This window comes from Balaenoptera borealis (assembly GCF_965194805.1).
Source record: "Balaenoptera borealis genome assembly, chromosome: 20".
In the NCBI taxonomy this organism is placed as follows: domain Eukaryota; kingdom Metazoa; phylum Chordata; class Mammalia; order Artiodactyla; family Balaenopteridae; genus Balaenoptera; species Balaenoptera borealis.
The window spans coordinates 40418072-40442973 of record NC_138879.1 but is presented as its reverse complement, the minus strand read 5'-3'; the positions used below and the strand labels follow the sequence as shown (position 1 = coordinate 40442973).

Genomic DNA, 24902 nt, shown 5'->3' with positions numbered 1-24902 from the left:
CAATAAAGCCCCTAATCAAAGTGTCAGTGCCTTGAGGTGTGGCGTGGGATAAAGATCAACCCTCCTCCCCTTCCCCCGGGTTCAAGCCAGAGGGAAAAGGGCAGGCGGAGAGCCTCCTCCCTGCAACTCCCCCCGGACGGGGCGGAACAAAGTACTTGCAGCCAAGGGCAGTCAAAGGCCGTTCTCCCCACCAAGCCGAGAAGAAAATGAAGCTGCCGGGCCAGGAATGCGCACTGGCAGCTGAGGGCTGAAGCTGGCCGGACCTTCCTCCCCTCCCGCGGGAAGCCCGGTCTGGCTGAGGTCAGTGTGTGTGCAGAGGAGGCACTGGCAAGTGTGGAGGGGGGAGGACTAGAGAAGCAGCCCCAGAAGCCGCTGAGACAGAAGACAGGGAGGCCGGGGAGCTGGGGCCTTCGCCAGGAATCCCAGCTATTCTCGGCCGGCCAGCGGGAGCTCCTGGAATGCTTCGTGTGTGGCCAGGAGAATGGGGCCGTTGTGAGCACGAAGCTCTCCCGGCCTGCAGAGCCCCCAGCGACTGCAGCAGTGCAGACCTCCGGAGAGGCTCCTGTCCTCCCCCTGCCACGCAGGGTCCTTCATCTGGCCTGAGGGATGAGGTGGGCGAAGGATATTTTGATTTTTGAAGAGAGAGGCAGGGCGCCTCTCCCCATCACAGCTACACACACGCACAACTCACTGGTTCCGGCTTTGACCGGAAGAACATGGCTGCGGCCTCCCTGGCATCCATACCCACCTGCTCTCACTGGAAACGTGTCCAAGGAAGGCTGCTTCCCCCCTCCAGGCCCACCAGCTGGGAGCACCTCTTTATTCCAGCCTTCCCCCCAACCCCTGAAAGAAACGGGGCCCAGCAGGCCTGCATCGGTCTCCTTCTTGTTCTGGGTCCTGATACCCCTGAGGTTGGAGATTAAATAAGACACAATTCTCCAAGGACTGAGCCAGGAGGTCCTGAGGGGAAGGGACAGTCTTGCAAAGTGGTCCCAACTTCTCCTTGAGTTTTGCATCTTTCCTGGTTGCCCAGTGCTGTGGCCTCATGGACAGGAACTGCACCTTTAGGGGAAGAAACAAAATCCCCAAGGCCTGGGAAGGAATGAGTCTTTGGGCAAAGGGCCGTGGGGTCTGGGATCCTTTTCGGCTTCTCGTTGAATTGATCCCACAAAGATCAATGTCTTGACAGCACAAGGACATTCTCCAGGGAACAAATGCAGATGAACTTTCCTGCCCGGACTTCTGCAGGGAGGCTCAGAGGCTTCCAGACGGGGTCTGCCCTTGGGGCTGGGGATACACGTTGGCCATGAGAGCGCCAGCAATTCCCTAAGAGGTGGGGGCATCTTCAGAACAGGGTGCCCCCCGAGTTGGCGTGCCAGCAGCCCATCCAGGGCAGCTCTGTGGCCCAGCGGCCCGAGGACGTTGCTCGAAGTTTGGCCTGGTCAAGGCGCCAGTAGCGGTCGTCTCTGAAGAAGATGATGGAGCCGTCGGGCCTGGGCAGGGCGCCGCTGACCTCCTCAGGGACACCGCCCCAGTCCTGCAGGCCTCGGGGGTAGTAGGGCTCCACCTGCAGCCCCCCTCGGGCCAGCACGTAGTAGCGGGCGCCCTTGAAGAGGATGAGGCGGCTCAGAGGAGGGAAGAAGAGGGCAGCATCCGGGTGGGGGGGCAGGCCCCCGGCCCGGCACAGTTGTGGGGAGCCCCACACTGGCTTGGGGCCCTGGAACCTCCAGCATCGACTCCCTGTGGGACATCGGCAGAGCCAGGGTGAGTCGGTGCGCTCGCCCTTTGGTCCTCTACCCCACCTCTGTCCCCCCATATTCCTACTCTCCTTCATGTTGGAGCCCAAGGTGGTCAGTATTCGTGATAATCAAAATAGATCAGTTGTAAACAGTAGAGGAGGGACTCTTGTGGCCTCCACTTCCAGCAGGTGTCTGCAGAGGGCAGCTTGCTCTGAAGGAACCTCCCCACCCCAGGCAGGAAGCACGCCCCCTCCCAGGTGAATAATAGACTTCAGGGAAGTCCAGGGGCTTTCTCCACGGCCATTACTACCAACAGTTCTGTGAGGGCAGGGATTTTTGTTTTGATCACTACTGTATCCCAACACCTCCAGCCGAGTTTGTAGAAGGCACTCAATATTTGTTGAATCAATGAATGAACACAATTTTCTCATGTAATATACTGCACATTCCTCAGGCATTATGTTCTTTTAATCCTCCTTCCCCAACAAACCTGAGGGATTATTTTCCCCGTTCAACAAATTCAAGCTCCAAGAGTTAAGTGACAGGCCCAGACTCACACAGCCAGGATTCCAAGGAAGGTTTGTCCTTCTGCTGTATTGCAGAGCTCAGAGCCATCTTCTGCTTCCCTCTAGACTCTTCTCTGAAACTCTCCCACCCGCTCTCTCTCTCTGGGACAACCGTGACACCTGTGCCCCCCAATCCATCACTAAAGGAATCTCCTGGGAGAGTTCCTGGGTCCACAGGTTCAGAATGGAATTGAGACTCCTCCCCTCTTTTGACCTTGGGCAGACTCCTCCCCTCTCTAGGCTTCAATTTTCTCATCTGCCCCAGGGCTGGTACCTTTGAAGAAGTAGAAGTCTCCATCCTCCAATGACACCGCGGCAGCCTCAATATGGGGGGGCAGCCCTGCCCACCTTTTCTGTAGTAGGTGGGGCTCTGAGACGTTGCCATCAGCTGTCACCTCCCAGAACTGGTTCCCTTGAAATATGTACAGTCGATGTTGCCCATCTGCCCAGAGACAAGAGAAAGTTGAGGAGTGACCATCAGCCTCCTGCCTTCTTTCCAGGGAAGGTGCTTCCCTAGAACCCAGCTTCCCAAACTGACGAGAGAGGATGCAGCAGAGAGGATACAGCATGCACAGCTGGGGCAGAGGGAAAAGTGCAGGAGAAAGAAGCGTTTTGCTTGGCGTGGGCTTGCTACCCTGCAGAATGCTTGTGACTTGGGAGTTCTGGATTTTATAATTCATCCCCCAACCTTGTACTCCAGCTCCGGAGACCCCTGGAGATGTGGAGGAGGAGGGAAGAAGGAAGCAAGGAACCGGCGGGACCATCTTACCTACAGTGATTGCATCGAAGGAAGAGTGGCAATATTTAGGACCTCGGGTTTCGGGGCGCCTTCCTTGGAGTCTGTGGGGGTCCCAGGCCTCAAAGTCCGTGAACAGCTTTCCCGGGAGCTGGATGGCCACTGAGTCACCCTGGGGCTTCCCTTCACAGGGAAGGAGGGAAGCGGGAGAGAATGCACACTGGTTGGGGGTGTGTTGAGGGCTCGAGACCTCCCCCTTGGTTCATTTCATTATCTGACATGAGGGGCAGGGAAGGAGGGCAGGGGTGGGGAGTTAAGAGCTGTCCTTGGTTGTTGGTGTTAACCATAGCACCAAACTCAGAAGTCCTCTTTCCTGCTGAACAGTCTGGAAAAGGGTAAAATCGGAGTGGGGGAACCAAACAAGGGTTTGGAACTAAAAAGGGCAGAGGGTCCTCTTCCTTAAGTCCTGGACAATGCAGATGGCATGAGGGCAGAGTTCAGGGGCCTGGGCTGTGATAATTACAGCAGTTATAATAGCGACATCACTATACTTCACTTATGAGAATGAGGCAGAGTCTAACAAGCTTAGAATTCGGCACCAACTCCTGAATCCTGGTCTGCACCTTCCTAGCTGGGTGACCTTGGACAAGTTATCTAACGTCTCTGAGCCCCATTCTCCTCATTTGTGGATAAAAAGATACCTCATGGGTGTGTTAAGTGTCTGGCCCATGGTAGACACTCGTGAAATAGCAGCTATTATTATTACCTTTGTGTAGGTTTCTTAGGCTACAAAGCATGTTCATATCCACCAGAACAACAGCCCTGGGCGGTAAGCAGGGCCTCAATTATTATCCCCCCCCCCTTTTTTTTTCCCCAGAAGATAAAACCGAGGGCTCTAAAAGGGGAAGTGCTTTGCCCAAGAGCAACTGCTAACCCGGATGGAATGGTGACTTGATCCTGGGGATCCTGGCCCTGCCCACCGCACCAGGTACTCAGGGTCACAGCCCCGGGCTGGGGTCCAGATAAATCTCCGGGAAGCACCAGTCAGTTCATTCTGGGGGAGAAGACCCTGTCTAAGTCCACGGCCAGGCAGAGGCCCAGGCTTGGGGGAAAAGTGGGCATCAGCTCACGGAGAGGGAAATGCTGGAGAAGAGCCACTGCAGCTGGGAGCAGGAGCGAGGGCTGTGGGGTCTGGGTGGGACCGAGGACTGGGTCTGGGTGATGGGGCGGGGATACGAGAGGAATTGCGCGGCCCTGGTTGGGCAGGAATCAGCAACTGGAACGCAGAGGAGGGCTGTGCCCAGGAATTGGTTGCGATGATAGAGGCCAGGCATGCGGGTGGAGCACAGCAGGAGATGAGGTTTCTCAAGATTTGAGGCGAGCCCGAAGCTTCAGCATCGGGAAGGACCAGTGATGGGGAGGCCAGCTTCCTGCGCTTAGGATGAGGGATCTTATTTGAAGAGCCGGTGTCCGAGCCCTGGGGATCCCGGGGCGCAGGGGACAGGGGAGAGCGCAGTGGCGAGCGCGCCGGGGGCTCACCATACAGGCTCTGCACGGCCAGCACGTCGTCCCAGCTGAGCAGCGCGTCGCGGCCCAGCCTCTTGTAGTAGGGCGCCATGAGCGCGCGCGGCGCGGCCGAGTGGGTCAGGCCGAGCGTGTGGCCGATCTCATGCGCCAGCACCACGAACAGGTTGCGCCCGCGGCGGCGGCTCAGGGACCAGCGCTCGTCGCGGTCGAAGTGCGCTTCGCCGCGGCGGGGGAGGAAGGCGTGCGCCAGGGCGCCGCCTGCAGGCGGCGAGGAGGTCAGGTGGAGCCGCCGCCCGCGACACCCCCCAACTTCCCACCGCCCGGCTCAAATGCCATTGGCGTGTGTATGGCTGCGTTTTTGATGAGTAATTTCCCTCCTAATTAAGTCTGGCAGAAGCTGACGTGTGGAGCAATGAACAGATGATTAGGCTATGGAGCCTGGAAGCCTAAGAGGGAGCGTGGTGTACAAAGAGCACGGGGCCAAACTGCCTGGCTTCCAATCCCGGTTTTATCCGCTTACTAGCTGTGTGACCTTGGACAGATAGCTTAACCTCTCTGTGTCTTAGCTTTTAGATTTTAGATCTGAAAAATGGGCATGTTGATAAGGGAGTTGCTCCTTACGGGGTTGTTCTGAGTATTAAAAAGGGATGTGTGTACTTGTGTATGTTACATGTAATACTTAGTGTCTACCGCAGGTAATAACTGTTACTTACTTTCGAAGAGATCTAGGAGTAGGGACAGTGGTTACCCCCGAAGGGGGCTTAATGAGACTTCTGGGGTGTTGGTAGTGTTGTTTCTTGATCTGGGTGCTGAGTGTGTTTATCGGTAGGTATAGCTTATTTATTAATAAGTACATATAGGGGGGACTTCCCTGGTGGCACAGTGGTTAAGAATCCGCCTGCCAATTCAGGGGACATGGGTTCGATCCCTGGTCCAGGAAGATCCCACATGCCGTGGAGCAACTAAGCCCGTGCGCCACAACTACTGAGCCTGAGATCTAGAGCCAGCGAGCCACAGCTGCTGAGCCCGTGTGCCACAACTACTGAAGACTGCGTGCCTAGAACCTGTGCTCAGCAACAAGAGAAGCCACTGCAATAAGAAGCCCGCGCACGGCAATGAAGAGTAGCCCCCGCTCGCCGCAAATAGAGAAAGCCTGTGTGCAGCAACGAAGACCCAACGCAGCCAAAAATAAATAAATTTATAAAAAAAAAAAAAAGGAGAGAGAGAGAAGCGTATGTAGGGGACTCCCCTGGCGGTCCTGTGGTTAGGACTCTGCACTTCTACTGCAGGGGGCATGGGTTGGATTCCTGGTCAGGAAACTAAGATCCCGCATGCCACGCGGTGGGGCAAAAAAAAAAAAGTATATATATTCTTGCGTTCTTTCACTCTTGCCTTCCCTCTGCCAGGGCCCTGTGTGGGTCTCTACTTCCCTGCTTCCCTGCTTGTAATAGGAATGAGCAGAGGGAGATGGGCTGGATCAGTGATTCTCAAGCTTGTAGTGGGCCCCAGATGCAGTTTTACAGTTTCTAGGGTCCTACTCCCTCACAATTCACTTTCCGCAGGAGTCGGCAAACAGCACTGCAATGATGCTGGCCTAGAAGCCCACTGAAGGTCCTTCTGGAGTTGCTTTCTTGGAGTCCAGGCCAGAGGGGACTGACAAAAGTTGGGAGGCTGCCTTTAAAGAGAGCTTCCTGGGGCACGGAGAGCCAGCCATTTGTAGGAGGAATACATGCTTCTAATTTTGAATATGCCCCAAGCTGTTTCGAGCCATGTAAGCCCTTTCTGTTTAACCCTCACAATAATCCTGGGAGACAGATGGGCGGGTTTCGAAGGGAGAAGACATAAACTCAGACAAAACACCTCTCTCAAATCAGAGAGCTGACTCCCAGCTCAGTGCTGTCTTAGTGACCAGACTCCACCTGGGGACCTGGGTATGGATATCAACGTCTCATGGAGATATCATGGGTGAAGTGAGTTACATGCAAGCACGTGTGTGTGCTACATGTGGATTCTCGAAGAGCCTAGGTCTCTCCCAGTCCTACCCTGGGTCTCAGCAGCAGGGCTTGGAAGTGGGCTTTGCTCTGAGTGGGCTTGATGGAAAGCAGGAGAGTGCAGGGGAGGTGGGTCCCAAGTACCCAGGCGACACAAGGGCTTAAGTCCCCACCGTGAAGGGGTCTGATCAGGTCTCCTCGCCTCATTAGTGGGGAGGAGATGCACAGATGGCCTGCATTCAGGTTGTGAAGGCTAGTGCTGGGCAGATGGGGAGGAGAGCAGTTTACATTGCAGCCGTAAGCTTTTAGGTCAGGGGCAAACAGGAGAACAGTCTGGGCTGTGGGTGTGTGAAGCAGGTGGCAGGGAGGGGGTAGAATGCCTCTTGCCCTGTGGCAGTGACTGTGCAGTGGGTGGTGGGAGGGCGGGAGTGGGGTTGTTGTGGCCTCTGGATGTTTTTAGAGCCTTGGTCTGGAGAACATCCACTCCTGGAGAACAAGAGAGGCACAGGCCTGACTAGAGGCAGGGGATGGATGACAAGACCCCAGAAGGTTCTCCCAAAAGAGATAATACTCTTTAGAGTTTGCAAAGCACTTTCCATGGAGAACCTCATGTGACCATCCCTTCAGCCATGAGGCACCTAATAGGGCAGGGACCACTGTTCCCATTCTACAGATGGGAAGACTGAAGGTTCTTCAGAGGGGGCTGCAGCTTGGCCAAGGCCAAAGGGGGAGTGAAGGTTCCACTGCCCTCCCCAGACTGCCTCTCCTAGTTGGGTTTCCCTCCTGCCATGTGGGAGAGAGGCTCTGTGCCAGCACCTGGGCCATCGAAGGCGTTGCTCAGCCCGTCGTTGTGGTCCCCTTGGAAGAAGGTGAGGCGGATGTCAGCGGGGCCTGTGGCCGGGGCCTCCCAGAACTCCAGCGCCGAGACGTTGCTCCACAGCTGGAAGGCGGCGCGCACGGCCCCCCGAACTGCCGGCTCAGACAGGTGCTGGGGCCAGTTCACCAGGCGGTAGGAGAGATGCCGCTTGTACCATTTGTTGCCTGCCACCCAGAGAGGCCGCATCAGTCACACCTGCTGCAGAGCCTGGGGCTGCTCCCTGCGGACCCTTTTGATGGGGAGATAGGTCCTCCTCCAGGAAGTCCCTGATGTGATGGAGGAAACACAGCCCAAATGGGAAGCCCCCTGTTTGGCTGTGGAGACACTGCTCTCAGACTGACAAGACTACGCTTGTCCTGCACGGTCCCTAGTCCAGTGGCTCGACCTGGGGAGGTCCCAGTATGACAGGGGATGAGCAGCCTTTACCCGGGAAGAGTCCCCAACCTGAAGGAGTCCCGGGTCTGGGGCCATCTTCCCTACAATCTGGGCTGAGCTTGAAAACCGTGCTGCGTCTCTTGCTGGCAGCAAATCCCAGCCCCTGTCTACCGTGTCGGGGTGGAGCCACGGGGGCCACAACCATGACTGCCCTCTCCCCCTTCCTCCTCTCCACCCCTCACACCCTCCCGCTGGCTCCCTTTCCCGTGCCCTGGGCCTGCTGCTGACCAGAGACCACAAGACCCATTTATTCGAGGTCCTTCTCTGACCCCTGGCCCTCCCCCTCACTTCCTCAGGGACTCTGCAGAGCTCTGAGGTGAAAACAAATAAGAACAAAGGGTGTGTTTGTCACTGACCGAGAGAAATTTTTCCATCTCCACTTAGTTAAGAGTTCCTATTCCTTTGCCTCAAACTGCAGTTCCTCCCTGAGGCCTGAGACTCTGGCCTCTTGCCCGAGCCCCAGGTCAACCGTGTCCCTCTGCAGCTCGCCTTGCACCCAGGACCAGGGTGCTCAGAAAGTCCAGATCCCAGAGTTTTTCATGGGCTATTTCTGAGCCCTGCAAGCTCAGGGACTGAAACTGTGGGAGACTCACAGCTCTGGAGGCAGGACTCCTGGGAGCACCCGAGAATCATGCTGTCTTTGGGTCTCAGTTTCCCAAATGGCCCAGACTCTCTGGAGCACAGGTGATGAGTGGGCAGGGCAGGCCCGGCTGTGCTAGGAGGCCAGGCCAGAGGACAGGGCCCCCTCTCCCCTTGGGGGGCAGGTGAAGGTTCAGATCTCCTGCCTTTTTGTCCTGGGGATATCCTTGCCTGAACCAGGTAGGAGGAGTGAAGTCATGGACGTTTGGCCATCTCCTTATCCATCAGTTTGCTGAAATTGAGACCAGGAGGAAGGGCCTCAGAATGAGTGAGTGGCGGGGCTAGGCCCTGAGCCCAGGCCCTGACACCAAATCCAGTGCGCTGGCCACTGTACCACACAGATAAGCAGGCCCGTTTGCTAACACTCAAGGCTTATAAATTTGCCTAAACATCGCTCCTGTGGGTCAAAGCGGGGGCTCTGCGCAAGCTGAAATTCTCCTGAATTCTCCAGCTGGCAGAAGAGCTCAGCACAGTTTCCCTCCCCCTCCATCCTCCATGGAAGCGGGGAGGGGGTGTCCCTTCTCTCACCCCTTTGGGCCTGGCAGCCACCCAACCCCTCCCAGCCAGTGACCAACCCTCAGGGAGGGAAGAGGGAAGGATTCTAAGGAAGGCCGAGGAAGGCCTGGAGGAAGGCCAGAGGCGCCGCCTGAGGGTTCACGAGCTACCAGTAACACTTCTCATTGAATCGTAAGTTTCACCAGGCACAGGGCAGGCTGGCGCTGGGCTCTTTCACACCCTGCTATGGGTGACCAACTCTCAGACTCTCCCCCACCCCCCCCAAAACCTTCAAGCTTCTAGAAGAGTGTGAGGCAGCTCCTTCTGCCTCTTTGCAGCTAAGGAGGCCCCTCACTCCATGGGCAAGAAGTGGGGAGGCTACGGAGGACAGATAGGACTGGTACTGAGAGACTAATTTTCCTCGAGAGCAGAGCTGGATGGGGGGTCCTTGGTGGGGCTGCTGGTGAGAAAGGAACCGCCTGGCCAGCAGCCTGAGCCCTCGTCCCTATCTTCTTGTAGGTCTGTGTCCTTGGAGCAGGCTGGCCACTTCAGGCCCCCATCCCAAACTCCTGGCTGGAAAGGGCTGGTTTCCATGGCAACCCTCAGGCCACAGCAGCACCTGGCACTGCACCCACCACGCCCTTGCTCCAAAATTCAAAAGGGAAGGGGAAGGAAAAGGAGATGGGGAAGGGCAGAGAGCTAGACTCCTTGCCTGGGGCTGGGGGACCCTGGAATCCTGACTCCCAACAGGCAACTGATACTGTGGAGAGAACGTGGGTTGAAATCCCAGTCCCTTTGCTTACAACCTCGTGTATCAAATTATAGACTCTCTCCAAGCCTCAGTTTCCTTACTTGCAAAGTGGGGTTGGTAAGACTCACCTCCTGGTAAAAGTGAAATAGCAAATGAAAAGGCAGCACAAAGCTGCCTGGCATGTGGTGGGTGCTCAATAAATATCCCTGCTCCTTCATTTTCCATCCCAGATACACCCCCTTCCCCGCCCCAGGGCTCCCCATCTCCACCAGCTGTGTGAGGGAGTAGGGACATTGAAGATCAGCCCTGCCGGCACAGAGTCCGGACCTGGTGCTTGGAATGAGGTTGCCAGATTTAGCAAATGAAAATACGGAACGCCTAGTTCAATGTGAGTTTCAGATAAACAGCAAATACTTTTTGTAGTATAAGTATGTGAAAACAAAACAGTTAAGTTGTTCATCTGAAATTCAAATTTAACTGGGCATCCTGTATTTTATCTGGCAAACCTGGAACCCAATTTCATCGGTATAGCATTTACCCACAGAATGGAAAGTCACTGGCCTAGAAATCCACATCATGTTTTAAGCACCTTCCCATGTTCTGGGTTTTTTCACATCCGGCAGTCAGTCCTCCCAGTGAAAAGAAGGCTTGGCCACACTCTGGCTATGCGGCCCTGGGAAAGTTGCTCAAGCTCTTTGTACCTCATTTTCCCCATCTGTAAATGAGGATAATAATGGTACCCATCTCATTGGGTTGTTATTGGATTAAATGAGTTAATCCATTTTGAACCATGCTTGGCATGGTCATAAAGGCTCAGTGCGTATTAACTGTTATTATTATTACATTTTCTTTCCTAAGGCATAGGAAGTGCTCGGTGCCTGCCAAGCTCACAGCTCTTTTCTAGGGAATGTCTTCCCACCCAGGAGGTAAAGAATTCAAGCTGCTGTGGTTCATGTTGTGAATAAGAGAGAAATTCTCTGTCTAGTCTGGCCACTGCTGTCTGGACCAGGAGTCAGTGTCAGATAATGAGATGGAGAGGGAGGTGCCTTAGCGTGAATTTCTGTCCAAAAGGGATGCTCCACATTGGATAGTGACAAACGGACTCCATCAGTTCCTCCCTTAGGGCATGAGAAGAAGAGATGCTGCCGGAGGAAGCATCCCTCATGCTCAGGTCGTGTCCTGAGGGCCCAGGAAGCATCGTCTCAGTTCTCTGGGACACCGACTCTAGGCTGGCAGTGTCGCTATTGAGACTCTCTGGGGCTGCCCCATTTTCCACCGTGTTCTCCCAACAAGCCCTTCCCCTTAGTAATCAGCGCCTCTCCTTTGCAACCTGAACAAGCTGTTTCTGATGAGGAAACAGAGCAAAGTGACGTGGCCCAGGTCACACAGCTAAACTCAGAGCTCCAGATCCAGGGACACCGCTCCAGCTCACAACGCTCCTCCATTCCACCTTGTCCTTCCCCTCTGCTGTCCAGAAACACATGTTCTGGGGGATGCAGAACATGTTGACACCAGGGACATCTTGACCCCAGAGTCTGGACCCCATCGCTCCTCCTTGTTTTACCAGAATGCGGTCAGGCAGTACTGGGGACCCAGAGTGGCTGGATGTGTAGACACAGTGGAATTGGATTGGCAAGTACCTGGAAACAGACATCCTCCAACAGCTGAGGGGAACAGCTCACAATTTTCTTACGAATTAACTAAGAAATAAAAACAGTGTGCCTCTTGTTCTGTTCATAATGGGTATTGTCAGCCAAAGTAGTTAATGCAAATTAAAAGAGGCAATGGCCCTAAGTGCTCACAGTAAAATGAATGAGATGAGAACCTAACTGAGCAACCCCGTCTTGTTAGAAATCTTGAAAACTGTGAAAACTGAGCAGAGAAAACTAGACTTAGTACAAACAAGATGTTAAAATTACACACAGTTAGGGCTTCCCTGGTGGTGCAGTGGTTAAGAATCCACCTGCCAATGCAGGGGCACAGGTTCGAGCCCTGGTCCGGGAAGATCCCACATGCCACAGAGCAACAAAGCCCGTGCGCCACAATTACTGCGCCTGCGCTCTAGAGCCCGCGAGCCACAACTACTGAGCCCGCACGCTGCAACTACTGAAGCCCGCGTGCCTAGAGCCCATGCTCCGCAGCAAGAGAAGCCACTGTAATGAGAAGCCCACGCACCACAACGAAGAGTAGCCCCCGCTGGCCACAACTAGAGAAAGCCCGCATGCAGCAACAAAGACCCAATGCAGCCAAAAATAAATAAAAATAAAATATATAAATTAAAAAAAATTACACGCAGTTAAACTTGTTATTGATGAAGAATTGACAGAAGAATCAAATCTCCTTCATAAAGCGTAGATCTGTAATATCTGATCCTGGAAGATTGGATTTGGACAAAGAAGGAGAAAGTGGAGGAGGGGAAGGGAAGGAAAAACCCAAAACTACACAAGGAAAATCACAATGGCAGAAACTGTAATGTGAAAATGTCTAGAATAAGCAAATCTGCAGAGTCAGAGAGGAGATTGATTAGTGGTTGCCTGGGGCTGGGAAGAGGGAGAGTGGGAGTGACTGTTTCATTTTGGGCATGGGGTTTCTTCTTGAGGTGATGAAAACGTTCTGGAATTAGATTGTGGTGATGGTTGCACAATGCTGTGAATATACTAAAAATCACTGAGTTGTACATTTTAAGCGAGTAAATTTTATGGTATGTGAATTGTATTTCCATAATGCTGTTAAAAAATGTGCCGTGGTCAAAATAAAACTGATCGATGAATCACATCTTTGTTGAATAATTCTTATGAAAAAAGAATCGATTCTGTTGAAAATGACTTCAGTCAAATATAAAGGAAAATGTTGGCAATCGTTTAACTGCCCTACATAGCAAATTGATCAAGGCATTAAGTGGGCTTGATGGGGTTTGCTCTGGAAAATACTTGCACAAGGAAAATTTATCAATTTAGTGACTTCCCTGGTGGCGCAGTGGTTAGGAGTCCGCCTGCCAGTGCAGGGGACACGGGTTTGAGCCCTGGTCTGGGAAGATCCCACATGCCATGGCGCAACAAAGCCTGTGCACCACAACTACTGAGCCTGCGCTCTAGAGCCCACAAGACACAACTACTGAGCCCCCGTGCTGTAACTACTGAAGCCCGCAGGCCTAGAGCCCGTGCTCCGCAACAAGAGAAGCCACCACAATGAGAAGCCCGCACACTGCAACGAAGAGTAGCCCCCGCTCGCCACAACTAGAGAAAGCCCGCGTGCAGCAACGAAGACCCAACGCAGAAAATAAATAAATAAATAAATAAATTGTTTTAAATGAAAAAATAAAGAAAAATTTAAAAAAAAGAAAATTCATCAATTTAGGCATAATTCTGACTTAAATATCTGTGTTCACAAACATGGTCCTTGGGTTGAGAGGTCCTATTCACCCACCCTAGGGGAGCGAGGTTATTCACAGAGCCCAGTCCGAGGATGAGACGTATTTTTCTGGCCATGGGGCTTCAGGGCACTGGGGAATCCCAACCCAGCTAGATTTTAACAGTGCTCACCTTGCCTGGCAAAGCGTTTCTTACGCCTCATTTTGGCCCGACGTCCAGTAAATAGGGCACTGACTCTCTTGGTCCAGGCCACCTGGCTATCGGTATCTGCCACCCCACAGCGGGGCTGCGTCATCTGGCGCAGCGTGGCGGGGTCCAGCATCCCGCTCATGGGCAGCTGGGACACCCACTGGAACTCCCTGTTAGGAGGAATTGAGATAAAGGACCACAGTGCGAGGCTGGCTGGTGGGGATGAAGGCAGGGAGCTTCCCTGGAGACAGCAGGATGCTGGGGGCAAGGGAGGGAGCAATGGAGTGTGACCCCCTGGGCACACGTGGGAGACCAGCCTTCTAGGAGGAGGGAGGAGGTGACCGGAGCTTTGCACTCCAGCACCACCAAGTCCTCCCCATCCCTCTGTCTTACCTGATGGCATTGCTGAATCGCGTGGAGGCGGGACTACTGGGGGCAGGTTCACTGAGATATCCATACTTCTCCAGGAATGCCTGGGGGAGAGAGAAAGGTCAGCTTTCCTACGGTGTGGCACCCTTTCCCCTCCCTGGGTCTCCGAGGGTCCATGTCACATACATCACACTCAGGCTCATGCCTTTTCCCAACAAGGTCTATGAGCTATAGCAGAAAGAGTCCTGGCATCAAAGTCAGAACCTGGACTCAGTTCCAGGCCAACAACAGATCAGCTGGATATAGTTCTTGGAAGCCAGTGGAAAGAAGTGTGTGACTCATTGCCCATCCCTATCACCAGTCCTACCCTTCAGGGGAATGATGCACTCAGCTCCCTGCTTGCCCTTCTCACTCATAAAGCCCCACCAATGGATTAAAAAAATCACCTCGGCTGCTGAATTCTTATACAGACACACATCGACTCTTCATTTTTACCCCTCCTTGCTGTGTTACCTCTCCAGAAATAATTTTCTGTTTTCCTTGTTCTCTTCTTTGCTGTATTTCTTAACTCAGATCAACTCCAATCATAGCTGCTGCGTTAAGGAAAAGGCACAAGTTGGGAATGAAACCAGACACTAAGAGCCAGGACCCGCAAGCCCCTAAACCTTTGCAAGTATCCCCCCTCCTTTTTGTGGATTTCGTTATATCTGTCTCCAGAGACCTCCACATCCTCTTCTCAATAAAGCCACTTTCCATAAGGAACCCTTATTCTAGACAAACTCTTTCCAAGTCCATTTTATTGTTTTCCTGAGCTAACTTATTAGTATTTCAGCACTATTGTTTTCTTCTTTCCCTTTGCATAGGTATACCATTTGGGGATGCATAATGGATTAAAGGAGTTCTAGGGGCTTAATCTGGAAGACTCTTTACTGCTCAACATAGTGTGGCATCATAGAATAGCCACTGGTCTTGGAATCAAGAATCTGTTCCCAACCATGACTCTGCTGGGTGGCCAGAGACAAACTACTTAACCTCTCTGAGCCTCCATTTCTTCACTCACAATGTGAGAACAGAAATAACCCCACAGGATTCTCAGAAGGATTAAATATAGCAATGTACATCTAGCATAGTTGTCTGGTATATAGTAAATGCTCAATAAACAGTTGATCAGGTTGATTTACCTTAGTGGGGAAATTAACAAGAGACTTTTGGAATGCAACCCATCTATAAGACGGGAGTGCTTTGAACAAGGCAGTTACACCTCTAGGTGCTTTATCTCAGACTTGCCTCACCCCAGCCAGGTGCCTGGTTCTCTTCCATGCCTCTTGCCTCTCCCTTGGTGAGGATGGACAGAGTGGCTTTCTAAAGGAAGTCAGCTAATTGTTTCCTTAGAAGCAGTTTTGCTGAGTGAGTGACTTGGGGGAGACTGGGTCACAGGCTAACAGGCTGGCACTCTCTGTACCTCTCCCCCCAAACCCACCCAGCCCTTATCAGGGACTTGGCTCCGGTTCAGGAACTTGGAAGCCTTGGACAGAGGCGGAGGACAGGGGAAACTGACGAGCGGCGTCTCCTGTTTCCTGGCTGGGCTGCCGTGCCTGGTACTTTGGCAGGCAAGGTGGGTGGAGGGCAGGATGGGAGTGGAGGCTTTTTTCAGGGGTCCATCAGAGGGGAAGTCCTGGGCTGACCTGTGGGTTTCAAGGCAGAGCTGAATTTCCAGAAGGCAGAGTAAGCAAGTATCCAGGACACCAGCCAAGAGACACCAAAAGAATGAGTAAAAGAAATGTTAAGAATTTGACACTTAATATTTCCATAAAAGCACCGAAGTGTTATAATGGGGATTATCAGGACTTAAGAATTCCCTTATACTTATTCTATGTTCACTATGCACATATCTTAAAACATTTTTAATTACAGGAAGGGGGCCCTTAATACTGAGTGTCCTAAAGTTCTGTTGAGTGGAGGGAGACCCACATCCCGGGGTGAGGAGGACGCAGGGTTGAGATGCCCTCTGCTCCTGCAGCCCTCCCTAACCCTCTTCTGCTTGCCCATTTGCCGTGCCTGTTTTCCCCTGCAAAGGTTGGAGAAACGCCCGTCTGCCTGGGAGAAAGAGCAGGGGTGTGGGGCAGGTGACAGCGTGGCAAAGGGATCCCAGGAGAAGACGCAGGATTGGGAGGCTGTCCTGTGCTCTCTCGGGGGCTCTCCGAGCTCCACCTGGATCACCGCTGTCCCCCTTCATGGCAGCCATGCCCAGGCTGCTCCTCTTTGCCTCACAGTTCAAACATCAGGTTTTCTCTCTGCCCTGTCCTCCACCCATCCTCTCTCCCATGGAGCCCAGGGCTGGAGCTGCATGGAGAGGAAGCTGGAGGGCTGTGCCCCTCCAGGGATTCGCCTTGCTCAGGTCCGAAAGCTTGCGCCAACCTGCCTCACCCACTTGGTCAGGGCTGGGGCCACTTCCCTGGGGGAGTCGCCTCTGCAAAGCCCTGGGAGTGGCTGTGGTGTTTGGGGAAAATGAAGAGGGTTCTCCCCAGACCCAGAAAGCTGAGAGGCATCAGAATTCCGGGGGTTCTAGTCCTCCATCCATCCTGACTTGTCCTGGGAGTGTGTGTAGAGCCCAGCCCGTTCAGTGCCTGAAGGAAGGGGAAATTCTGGCCATTACTGAGTAGGGCAAAACTAGCAATGAGGTGTAGCAAAATGAATCCCCGAGCTCTGAGTCACTAACCCGGCAGGGCCAGAGCACTGGACTGAGTGTCTTGAGTTTTATTCTTGGTGCTGCTGTGAACTGTGTGTCCTTAAGCAAGTCCTGTGCCTGTCTGGGCCTCAGTTTCCTCTTTTATAAAATGGGGGATTTGGATTAGAGCTAAGATCTACTCCAGCTCCTTCTCTTATTGTAGCCTTGTTTCTGCAACTGATTAGCTATGTGAACTACGGCAAAGTTACTTAACTTCTCTGTGCCTCAAAATATAAAATGGGGGTAGGAATACTGCTTTATGTTTCTCACAGGAGTGTCATGACAATCCAGCAAGAAGAAGCTTTGGGAAAGCTTTATGATAGTTGCTCCGTTAAAAACGTTATTTTTCCATTTATAGTCGCAGAGCCTCATTGCTGGAAGGGACCTTTGGTAGATTAGTCTAGGAGGGGTCAGCTTCCAGTCTCCTGTCCACAGAGTGGTGGTGACATCCTCCATATCAAAGAATTGCAGCAGCAAAAATGAAACCAAGAATTAAAAAATTGCAAGCTCATGCAAAAACCGTGTTGCTTCACCTATGATCTATTACTTCTCCTGTTATGTTTCATTATGATTCTAATCTTTCGATAGTGACTCTGGGTGATTGTGTTTATCATCTGATACACCTGTGGCATTATTAGCCAAGTCAAGACACAGGGGATGACAGCTGATGTTCTGCCTTAGCATGTCCCATAAATAAAAATGTTTTCTGGTAATCAGGAGCACAGTGAGCTCTTGCCTATTGTAAAGCTTTTCAGGGCATCTCACCTTCTTTGAGCTTCACAATTACCTTGCAAGAACATAGGCAGGACAGGTGTTGTTATTCCCATTTTAAAGATGAGGAAGGTAAATCTCAAGGGAGTATAGTGTCTCATACTTGAATCTAAATCCTCTGACACCTATCCCAGGATGTTTTATTTCACATTTAAGCAAGTGGCTCAGAGGCTTTAAAACCGAAGGAGCAGGGTCCAAGCTGCTCTCACCACTGGGAGATGGCCCTCAAATATAAAAAAGGTAAAACTGGGGGTGTTTCTAGCTGGATTCCTTCTGTCTCCTCCGCGAGCAGGCCCAGGGGCAGAGCAGAGGGAAGAACCTGCTCAGGCAGGGGACTCCAAAGAGGCTAGGATCCCATCTCCCATGACAATCCACAGGGGCCCTCTGACAAGCCACAGGTATTCAATAGCACCCAAGTATGTTCTTCACAAAGACAAACATCTGCTTCCAGAATGTATTGCTTTTGCTCTCTGACTTCTGGAACCTACTGAAGTTTTCAGGGCAGTGGGACAAGCTCCGCCCCTTTCCTTTATTTTGGGCAAAGACCTCCCCTTCCCTTCTGTCTGACTCCCTTCCTCTTCTCCTCCTTTCCCTTGTCCCTGGTCCCATATTCACAAAGTTCTGTCTACGTATAACTTAGATACCTCTTACTGTAATCCCCGTGCCTTCTTTCATTTTCCATCCTTAAGGAAGTTGGAAAACATTAGCTGGCTAGTCTCATTCCAGATCCCGTCTTGTATTTTTTTCTAATGCCAAATAACCAGACTGTATGGACCCATGGTCCTCACTGGGTGTGGGGCAAAGTTTAAGGCACAAAATAAAGCCCTAACCAAGATTGTGTTTAGGAGGAGTTGTCCAACAATCTCTCCCTTCTATGTTCCTGCTTCCACCATCCAGCTTTTACTATTAATAGATTTCTTGGTTTTCAGACTGGTTTGGCAATTGCTTTTCCATCAACTTGTGGTCCTCTGGGACCCTTCAGAGCCTCGTCTGCACCCTATGAATCACTGAGCTGAGCTCTTGGGAAAGGCTTCCATGCCCGGGCTTCTGGGTTTCTGACTCACACAAAATAAAATGAATGGATCTGTGGTATGAGAAGCAGACACTGCACCTGGTGGTGGATACTCCACAGAAGCTCCAGTGTCTCCCTGGAGAAACAAACTACCCAGCTTCCTGTTGCCCTGGCACACTGGGAATAGCCGTGAAGATGTGCTTGATTACTGAGTGGAAGGCAGGTCCTGGACACATTGCCGGGTTGCGCTAAAGAAGGTCCAAGCAATGCATGGTAGATAGATCTCTCGGGACAGTCTGTGTTGCCCAAGAACAGGATAGGGCCTGGCTGGGAATGGGAGGGGGGCCAGGGTGATGATGTCATTCATTAACCCTCAATCTTGCAACTCAGCAGTGGAGACTGTTCCTGCCCGCTAATGTTGTGAGCAGCTCTAGTTTTCTTAAGTGGGCAGCAATGAACTTGTTCACAATGCAGCTTTGTAAGCCGTCAGTCCCCTGCCAGGCAAAGCCCACTCTGGAAAGCCCTCGATTTTATTTCTTTGTGTGCACACAGGGGACACATAGAGCCATGCATGCAGGGCACAGGAATACACACAGAGACACCCAGATAGATAGCCATGGACATAGGTAGATGAAATGTATACACATATACACACAGAGGCAAAGGCGTGCAAGCATACCAAAGTTAAAGAATGTTAGTGCTGGAGAGAATCTTAAAAATCATTTAAGAAATTTAACTCCCTTATTTTACAGAAGAGGAATCTGCTGACTGGAGAAGGGAAAAGACAAGCTTAAGATCACACAGCTGTTTTACTATTTCCTTCTTTCCATCTCCTGAACTTTGACCTTTGTCTGTGAGCTCAGCAGGACTGCTGTGCTTTGTTTGGGGTCTGGCTCCCTGCACTGCGGTCAGGGAAATGAACCGGAGCAAAGAGCTGGGGTGATCAGGGGGCTCACTTTGTGCAGGTTCCTTTCTGTGGATGGTTGTATTTCCCTAAATGATCACATCTCTCATTCTCATGCTCTCCTTACGATGTGACTCCAGCACTCCTCCCACCAACTGTGGGGTCTGTGTTCCCACCCCTTGACCTGGAGTTTGTGACTCCACACAGTGGAGTACAGCAGAAGTGAGGCTATGCAACTTCCTAGTCTGGGTCACAAAGAGATACAACTTCTGCTTCTCTCACTCTCTTCTCTCTCTCTCTCTCTCTCTGCTCTCAGCCTGGAGACCCAACCAACATGTTTGGAGGCAGGCCAAACTAGCCCACATGCAGAGACCATGTGGATAGGCCCACATGGAGAAGAACTGAGGCCCCCAGCTGACAGCCAGTATCATCAACTGCCAGAGAGGTGAGTAAACAGCCTTCAGATGGTTCCATCCCCAGACACTGCAGAGCAGAGACAAGCTGCCTTGATGTGCCCTATTTGAAATTCTAACCTACAATATCTATGGACATAATACATGGTTCTTTTACTTCACTGAATTTTGAAGTAATTTATAATGTAGCCATAGTAACTGCAACACCGTCTCTTAAGAATTATAGCCCTGTTGTCAAATGCTGAAAATTGTTGTCTTACATACTTTGTCCTGTATTATTGTTCTAGGAGAGCAAGTCACCAAGCCAGGGCTTTAATTTGAAGCTCTGTTTTCTAAAATAACAACAACAAGAACAACATTGAGAGCAACTTCCTTTGATAGACTGCTTTCTACATACTAGGTACCGTGCTGAGCCTAGAATGTATTTCACATACATTATCTCATGAAACCACACCAAAATCTTGTGAAATAGGCATTACTAACCCCCATAACACAGAGAAGAAAACTGAGGCTCAGAGAGGATAAATAATTTACTGATGGTTTGCATACAGGTCTGCCTGACACTGAAGTCCATGCAATTGACCATATACAGAAACACATATAGACATACCGACACACACACACAATTTGCATATATATATGCATATAGGGACACATCCCCATTACACATTTCCAGAGTTCTTTATGCTTTTAAAATATTTCCTGCTCTCAGAGGTAAAAAAATCCCCTTCCCCCAGTTATGTTAAATAGATGGAAAGAGACTTAATCGGCTAGATATTACATTTCCCAAGCACACCCCAAGATGAAATTCTCTCCATCTGGGGCCACCGCAGGCATGGGCGGCAGAGATACGGTCTCTGTTCTCTCGCCAAGGATTGCCTGGGACGGGGACCTGGGGGAAGGTGGGATGGAACTCTTAACAAGACTTGGCTTGGTACACAGAAGCCTTCTCCTGGGGCCAGGAGGACTCTGCACTTGATGTTGTAAGACTCTAAATTCAGGGAAACAGAGTGATTCGTGAATGTGCAAAAGCAGAGAGCACAGAGCAAGAGACTAGTGCTTAGATGGGGAGGGAGTGAAGGAGTTGGAGAGCGGACCCCCTGGTGGAAGCAGGGTCTTTTCCAAATACTCCAGAGCAGTAATGGGAAAGGGCTGGTGGAAGGAAGAGTGGTTCAGAGGTGGTCCTCCTCATTTTGCAGGGTTCTTAAATTCAGCATGTCTCTCTCTTCTAGGGGAGGGGAGTGAGGATACTGAGAAGCTCACAACTGGCAGTTTTACAGCAGGAATGATGCTCTGTGAGAGTCTCAGGGCAAAGTGCTGGGCTCAGTCATTTAAAACTTATTTGCCTCCCTTCTCCTTAAAATAGTCGTGACCCCAGTTTCTAATCCAGAGAAGAGATAAGAACACAGACAGTGATGTTCCTTTGGGGAAGAAAGAAATGAAACTGGTGTATTATTACAATCACCTATATCTAGAAAGTAGACGCCCCAAGTTCACCTCTAACCCCACCTCACAAAAATTCCCCTTGTGCAACCTACACCAAGCAGTTGAGTCCAAAGGAGGAAAATGAAATGGGAAATCTTTAAGGTTCACCTCCACTTCCCCACCCCCTTTTCTCCAGTTCAGTCCTGAAGCACTGTTTAAAGCTCCTTAGAAGCAACTCTTAAGAGTATGCTACTCTTGGGACTTCCCTGGCGGTCCAGTGGTCAGGGCTTCGCGCTTTCACTGCAGGGGGCATGGGTTCAATCCCTGGTCGGGGAACTAAGATCCCACAAGCCGCGCAGCACAGCCAAAAAAAAAAAAAAAAAAAAAAAGGGAGAGAGATAGTATGTGTGCTACTCTCACCCATTTTACAGATGCAGAAAGTTCTGAGCTTGGGCGCTCACTGGCCCCAGCTGGTCAGGGGCAGCACCGGCCCAGGAAGCCAGAGCTGTTTCCCGTGTCCCCGGCCAGGACCAGACAGTACGCTCTCGCCAGCAGTCTGGGAGTCTCGGCAGCGTCCGACACTTGGGGAGGACGTGTGATGAATGAACTGCTACGTCTCCCAGACTAGGCGGTGAGGGACAGTGGCTCCGCGCTAAACTGGGGTGTAGGGGTTCCCTCTCCCTCAGTTCTTGCATGTCTATCCTATCTTTTCGCTGCCCCTTCCCCTTGTCCTGGGAAATCAGTGCAGATCCGCCTGCCCGTGTGGTTCCAGCCCTGGCTTGGGGTTCGGGGGTGGGGTAGGGTGATGGGGTGGGAGGGGAGAGAATGTTGCCCTAGGCTCTTTGTGTGCAAGTGCGAAGGGTGCGGAGGACAAGGGAGGGTCATGCCGATGGTCAGCTCAGATGGGGCGGCTGGGTGGCCTGACTGCAAAGTTCGGGCGGGTCTCCAGCACGCGGACCCACTCCGCCCCACACACACCGCGTACCTCCGCCTCCCTGCGCAGCTCCTGGCCTACGCGCTGGGCGAGCTGGGCGTCCAGGCCGCCCCACAGCAGCAGCGGCAGGGCGCGCAGCAGGAGGCCGACACGCGCGGCCATGTCGCCGCCGTCCCTGCCGCTGGGCGCGGGGCACGGGACGCGGGGCAGCCGGCCGTCGGTCCGCCGTGCCCTGGCCCCCGCGGATGCTCCAGCTCTGCGCCGGCCCAGCGCCGAGGGGAAGGTTGCAGGGGCTCGCCCGTGCCCGGGCTCCGCGCGCCGGGCAGCTCCTCCGCGGCGCTTCGCCGGGAGCCGTGTCGAGGTCGTCCAGCCCGGCAGTGCCTGCCCGCGGGTCCGCCGGCCCAGGGACCTAGAGGCGAGGGAGGGAGGCGAAAAAGAGAGGAGGAGGCGGGACCCCGGCACTCCGGTCCCACCCACACGCCTCGGCTCCTGGAACAAGCGGCGGTGCTAGAGCCTCTTCCGCAGGCTGTGTGGCCTCGCCCGGCGCCAGCCGTCTTGCGAACCCGTCCTCTAGTCCGCCACCTCCAGTCGATCCGGATCTCTCTGGGGAGGACAGGGGAGGAAACGTCTTCTCCTGGCGGTTGTGGCTACCTAAGGCTTCGATGAAGAGGGATTCTGGCCTACCCGAGGGTCATTGATGGTTTCAGCCGGGCTGGCAGGGGCCGAGGCCCTGAGGTGTGAGAGAAGGAGCCCTGGGCTGGGGTCAGAAGGATTGAATTTGAGCTCCAGACCTGCTTCTTTGCTAGCCGTGTGAATCCTGCCTCAGCCACCTGCTGGTTGTGTGGTCTTGGGCAAGTCACTCACCCTCTCTGAACCTATTTTTCTCAGCAGTGAATGGGGATAATAGAATACCGACATCAAGTGATAATAGGGAACATTTAATGAGAGAATGCCTGTAAATAACTGAGCACCGTACCTGGCATCATGCAGTCCGCATTTTATATCAATAAAAGGTAGACTGCAGCTGTGTGACCTTTGGCAAAGCATTTAACTACTTCGAGGGTCAATTTTCTCATCAATGAAATGATAGCGAATAATATTTAGTTTCCAGAGTTGCATGAAGATTGAGAACATGTGTGTAAAGTGCCTGGCTTTATATATCCCACACAGTCCTAGTAAGGGTGGACAGATGATTTACGTGAAAAGTTTAGTCAAACTCGTACTGAGAAAAAGTGAACTGTTTTCATTATCCGCCTTAGTGACTGCAGACTGGTTGCTGTCTCTCTTCCAGGCTCAGTTTGCTAACCTGTAAAAGGCAAATGGCACAGTGATACCCACCTCTGGGGGTCGATGTGGGGTTTAGATGAGTTAATGTGTGTAAAGGTAATCTGGAATCTATAAAGCGCTAACCAAATGTAACGCAGTGTTCTTATCCGAAGTCTTAGGGCCTTAGTAGTGCACAAGATGTTTTTGTGTTGTTAGCGAAAGGCGCTACTTGGACGGAGGAATTTTTAAAAAGCGCCTCTTTGATTGGACTTCTCAGAAATAGGCGTTCCCGGGGCGGACTGTTTGGAAATAGGCCACGCCCACCTCACAACTAGCCAATGAAAAGGGGACACTCATTCTGGGCGAACCAATTAGAAACAGGCGCTCCTTTGGGCAGATCAATGAGAAAAAGGCGCCCTTCAAGGGCTCCGCGGCGGGCAGAGTTGAGGGTGGATTTCTTTGTAAATTCATGCCCCCTCTCCGCCGGTGCCCTTGTGCACATCTGTAGGGAGCATCTCTGCCTGGAACGGAGATGGTGGACAAGGCCTGGGTCTTACCCTCAGAGAGCTTTCAGTCTAGCGGGCAGACTGGAACCAAGGTTCTCAGCTAAGGACAGAAGAGGTGGACACAGCTACAGGTTCAGGCAAAGTCCTGCAGTGAGCCTGGGGGAGGGAGATGCTGAAGGGCTCAACATCTAGAAGGGTTGCTAAATCTAGTACGGTAGCTTGAATATCAGATTAACAACAAATAATTTTTAAGTATAAGTATGTGTCAATGCAATATTTGGGACATACTTATATTAAAAAATTATTCATCGTTTATCTGAAATTCAGGTTTAACTGGGCATCCTCTGTTTTATCTGGCAATCCTAGAGAGTGCATGTGTGTGTGTGGGGGGCGGTGTCAGAAGGTTGCAGTTATGACATGGCACATGGTGCCCTTGATTAATAGATGGATTTTGATAGGCCAGATGCGGCTCTGCTTTGGGGCAGGAAGCTCTGGGGAGCACCAGTTGGTAAGGACACCGTGGGCCAAGTTGGAGTCAAACCCAGGTTTGCCAATTTGTTCTCCAGGGAGAATCTTGCCATCCCTTCCTCCAGCACATCCCTGGGGTTTCTCCATTTCAGCTGCACTGGGAGGACAGGGGAAGGCAGGAAGCAGGGGTTCTCTGGAGGGCTGAGTGTCTGGAAGGAGGCAGGCTCAGCCACCCAGAGAACTGACCCGGCCGTTCTCTGCATCCGAGGTTAGCTCTGGTCCAGGGACCTGAAAACTAGCACCACTATTGTGTTCGAAAGTTGACTTCCTCTGCTTTCCCTTTGTGTCCTTGGTTGGATTATTTCATCTCATCCTCACCTCTCCCCACTCCATTTCTGCTTGTGAGTGCCTGCAAGAGTTTATGCAGAACAGAGCTTCCTTTGCCCACACACCCACCCTGGGCTTCAACCATGCCTCTGTACAGGATATGTCTATTTCCCAAAAAGACAGTGTGTATCCATGGTTATAATGTGGGGAGTGGGAGGATTCAGTTCCCTGACCGCCTATGAAGCTTACTCGTAAGTCCCGGAGCACCAGATTCTGTGATCTTCAGGAAGCCTGGGGCCTACTCGCAGCTCCACAACTGACTTGCTGTATGTTTTTACTTCCCTGGACACATCCCGAGCCAAATCACTTTGGATGATGGGAAGGAGGGCTGTTTGCCATTGGCAGGGAGACTGAGAAGGAAAGAGAGATGAGAAAGGCAGGGTAGTTTACTGGAAAGAAATTA

The 24902-nt window shown here is 52.1% G+C and overlaps 2 protein-coding genes across 5 annotated transcripts in view; both read right to left on the bottom strand.

Annotated features, from left to right (window-relative positions):
• HEATR9 (HEAT repeat containing 9) overlaps positions 1 to 24902 on the bottom strand; it is a 324842-nt gene that overhangs the window by 240245 nt on the left and 59695 nt on the right. The gene's annotated exons all lie outside the window — the stretch shown is intronic.
• Positions 804 to 22315, bottom strand: MMP28 (matrix metallopeptidase 28). 4 transcript variants are annotated; one of them, XM_082373977.1, is made up of 8 exons: positions 21924 to 22306; positions 13710 to 13789; positions 13299 to 13486; positions 7376 to 7600; positions 4581 to 4826; positions 3075 to 3224; positions 2580 to 2747; positions 804 to 1740 (listed from the first exon to the last, which is right to left on the bottom strand). In XM_082373977.1, the coding sequence occupies exons 1-8, from the start codon at positions 22032 to 22034 to the stop codon at positions 1346 to 1348; spliced, it is 1563 nt and encodes a 520-aa protein (XP_082230103.1). In that variant the 5' UTR covers positions 22035 to 22306; the 3' UTR covers positions 804 to 1345. The 4 variants fall into 4 exon arrangements, with proteins under 4 accessions (XP_082230103.1, XP_082230101.1, XP_082230102.1 ...); XM_082373978.1 differs by having other exon boundaries at positions 1377 to 1606; positions 21924 to 22315; XM_082373975.1 differs by lacking the exon at positions 7376 to 7600 and having other exon boundaries at positions 21924 to 22315.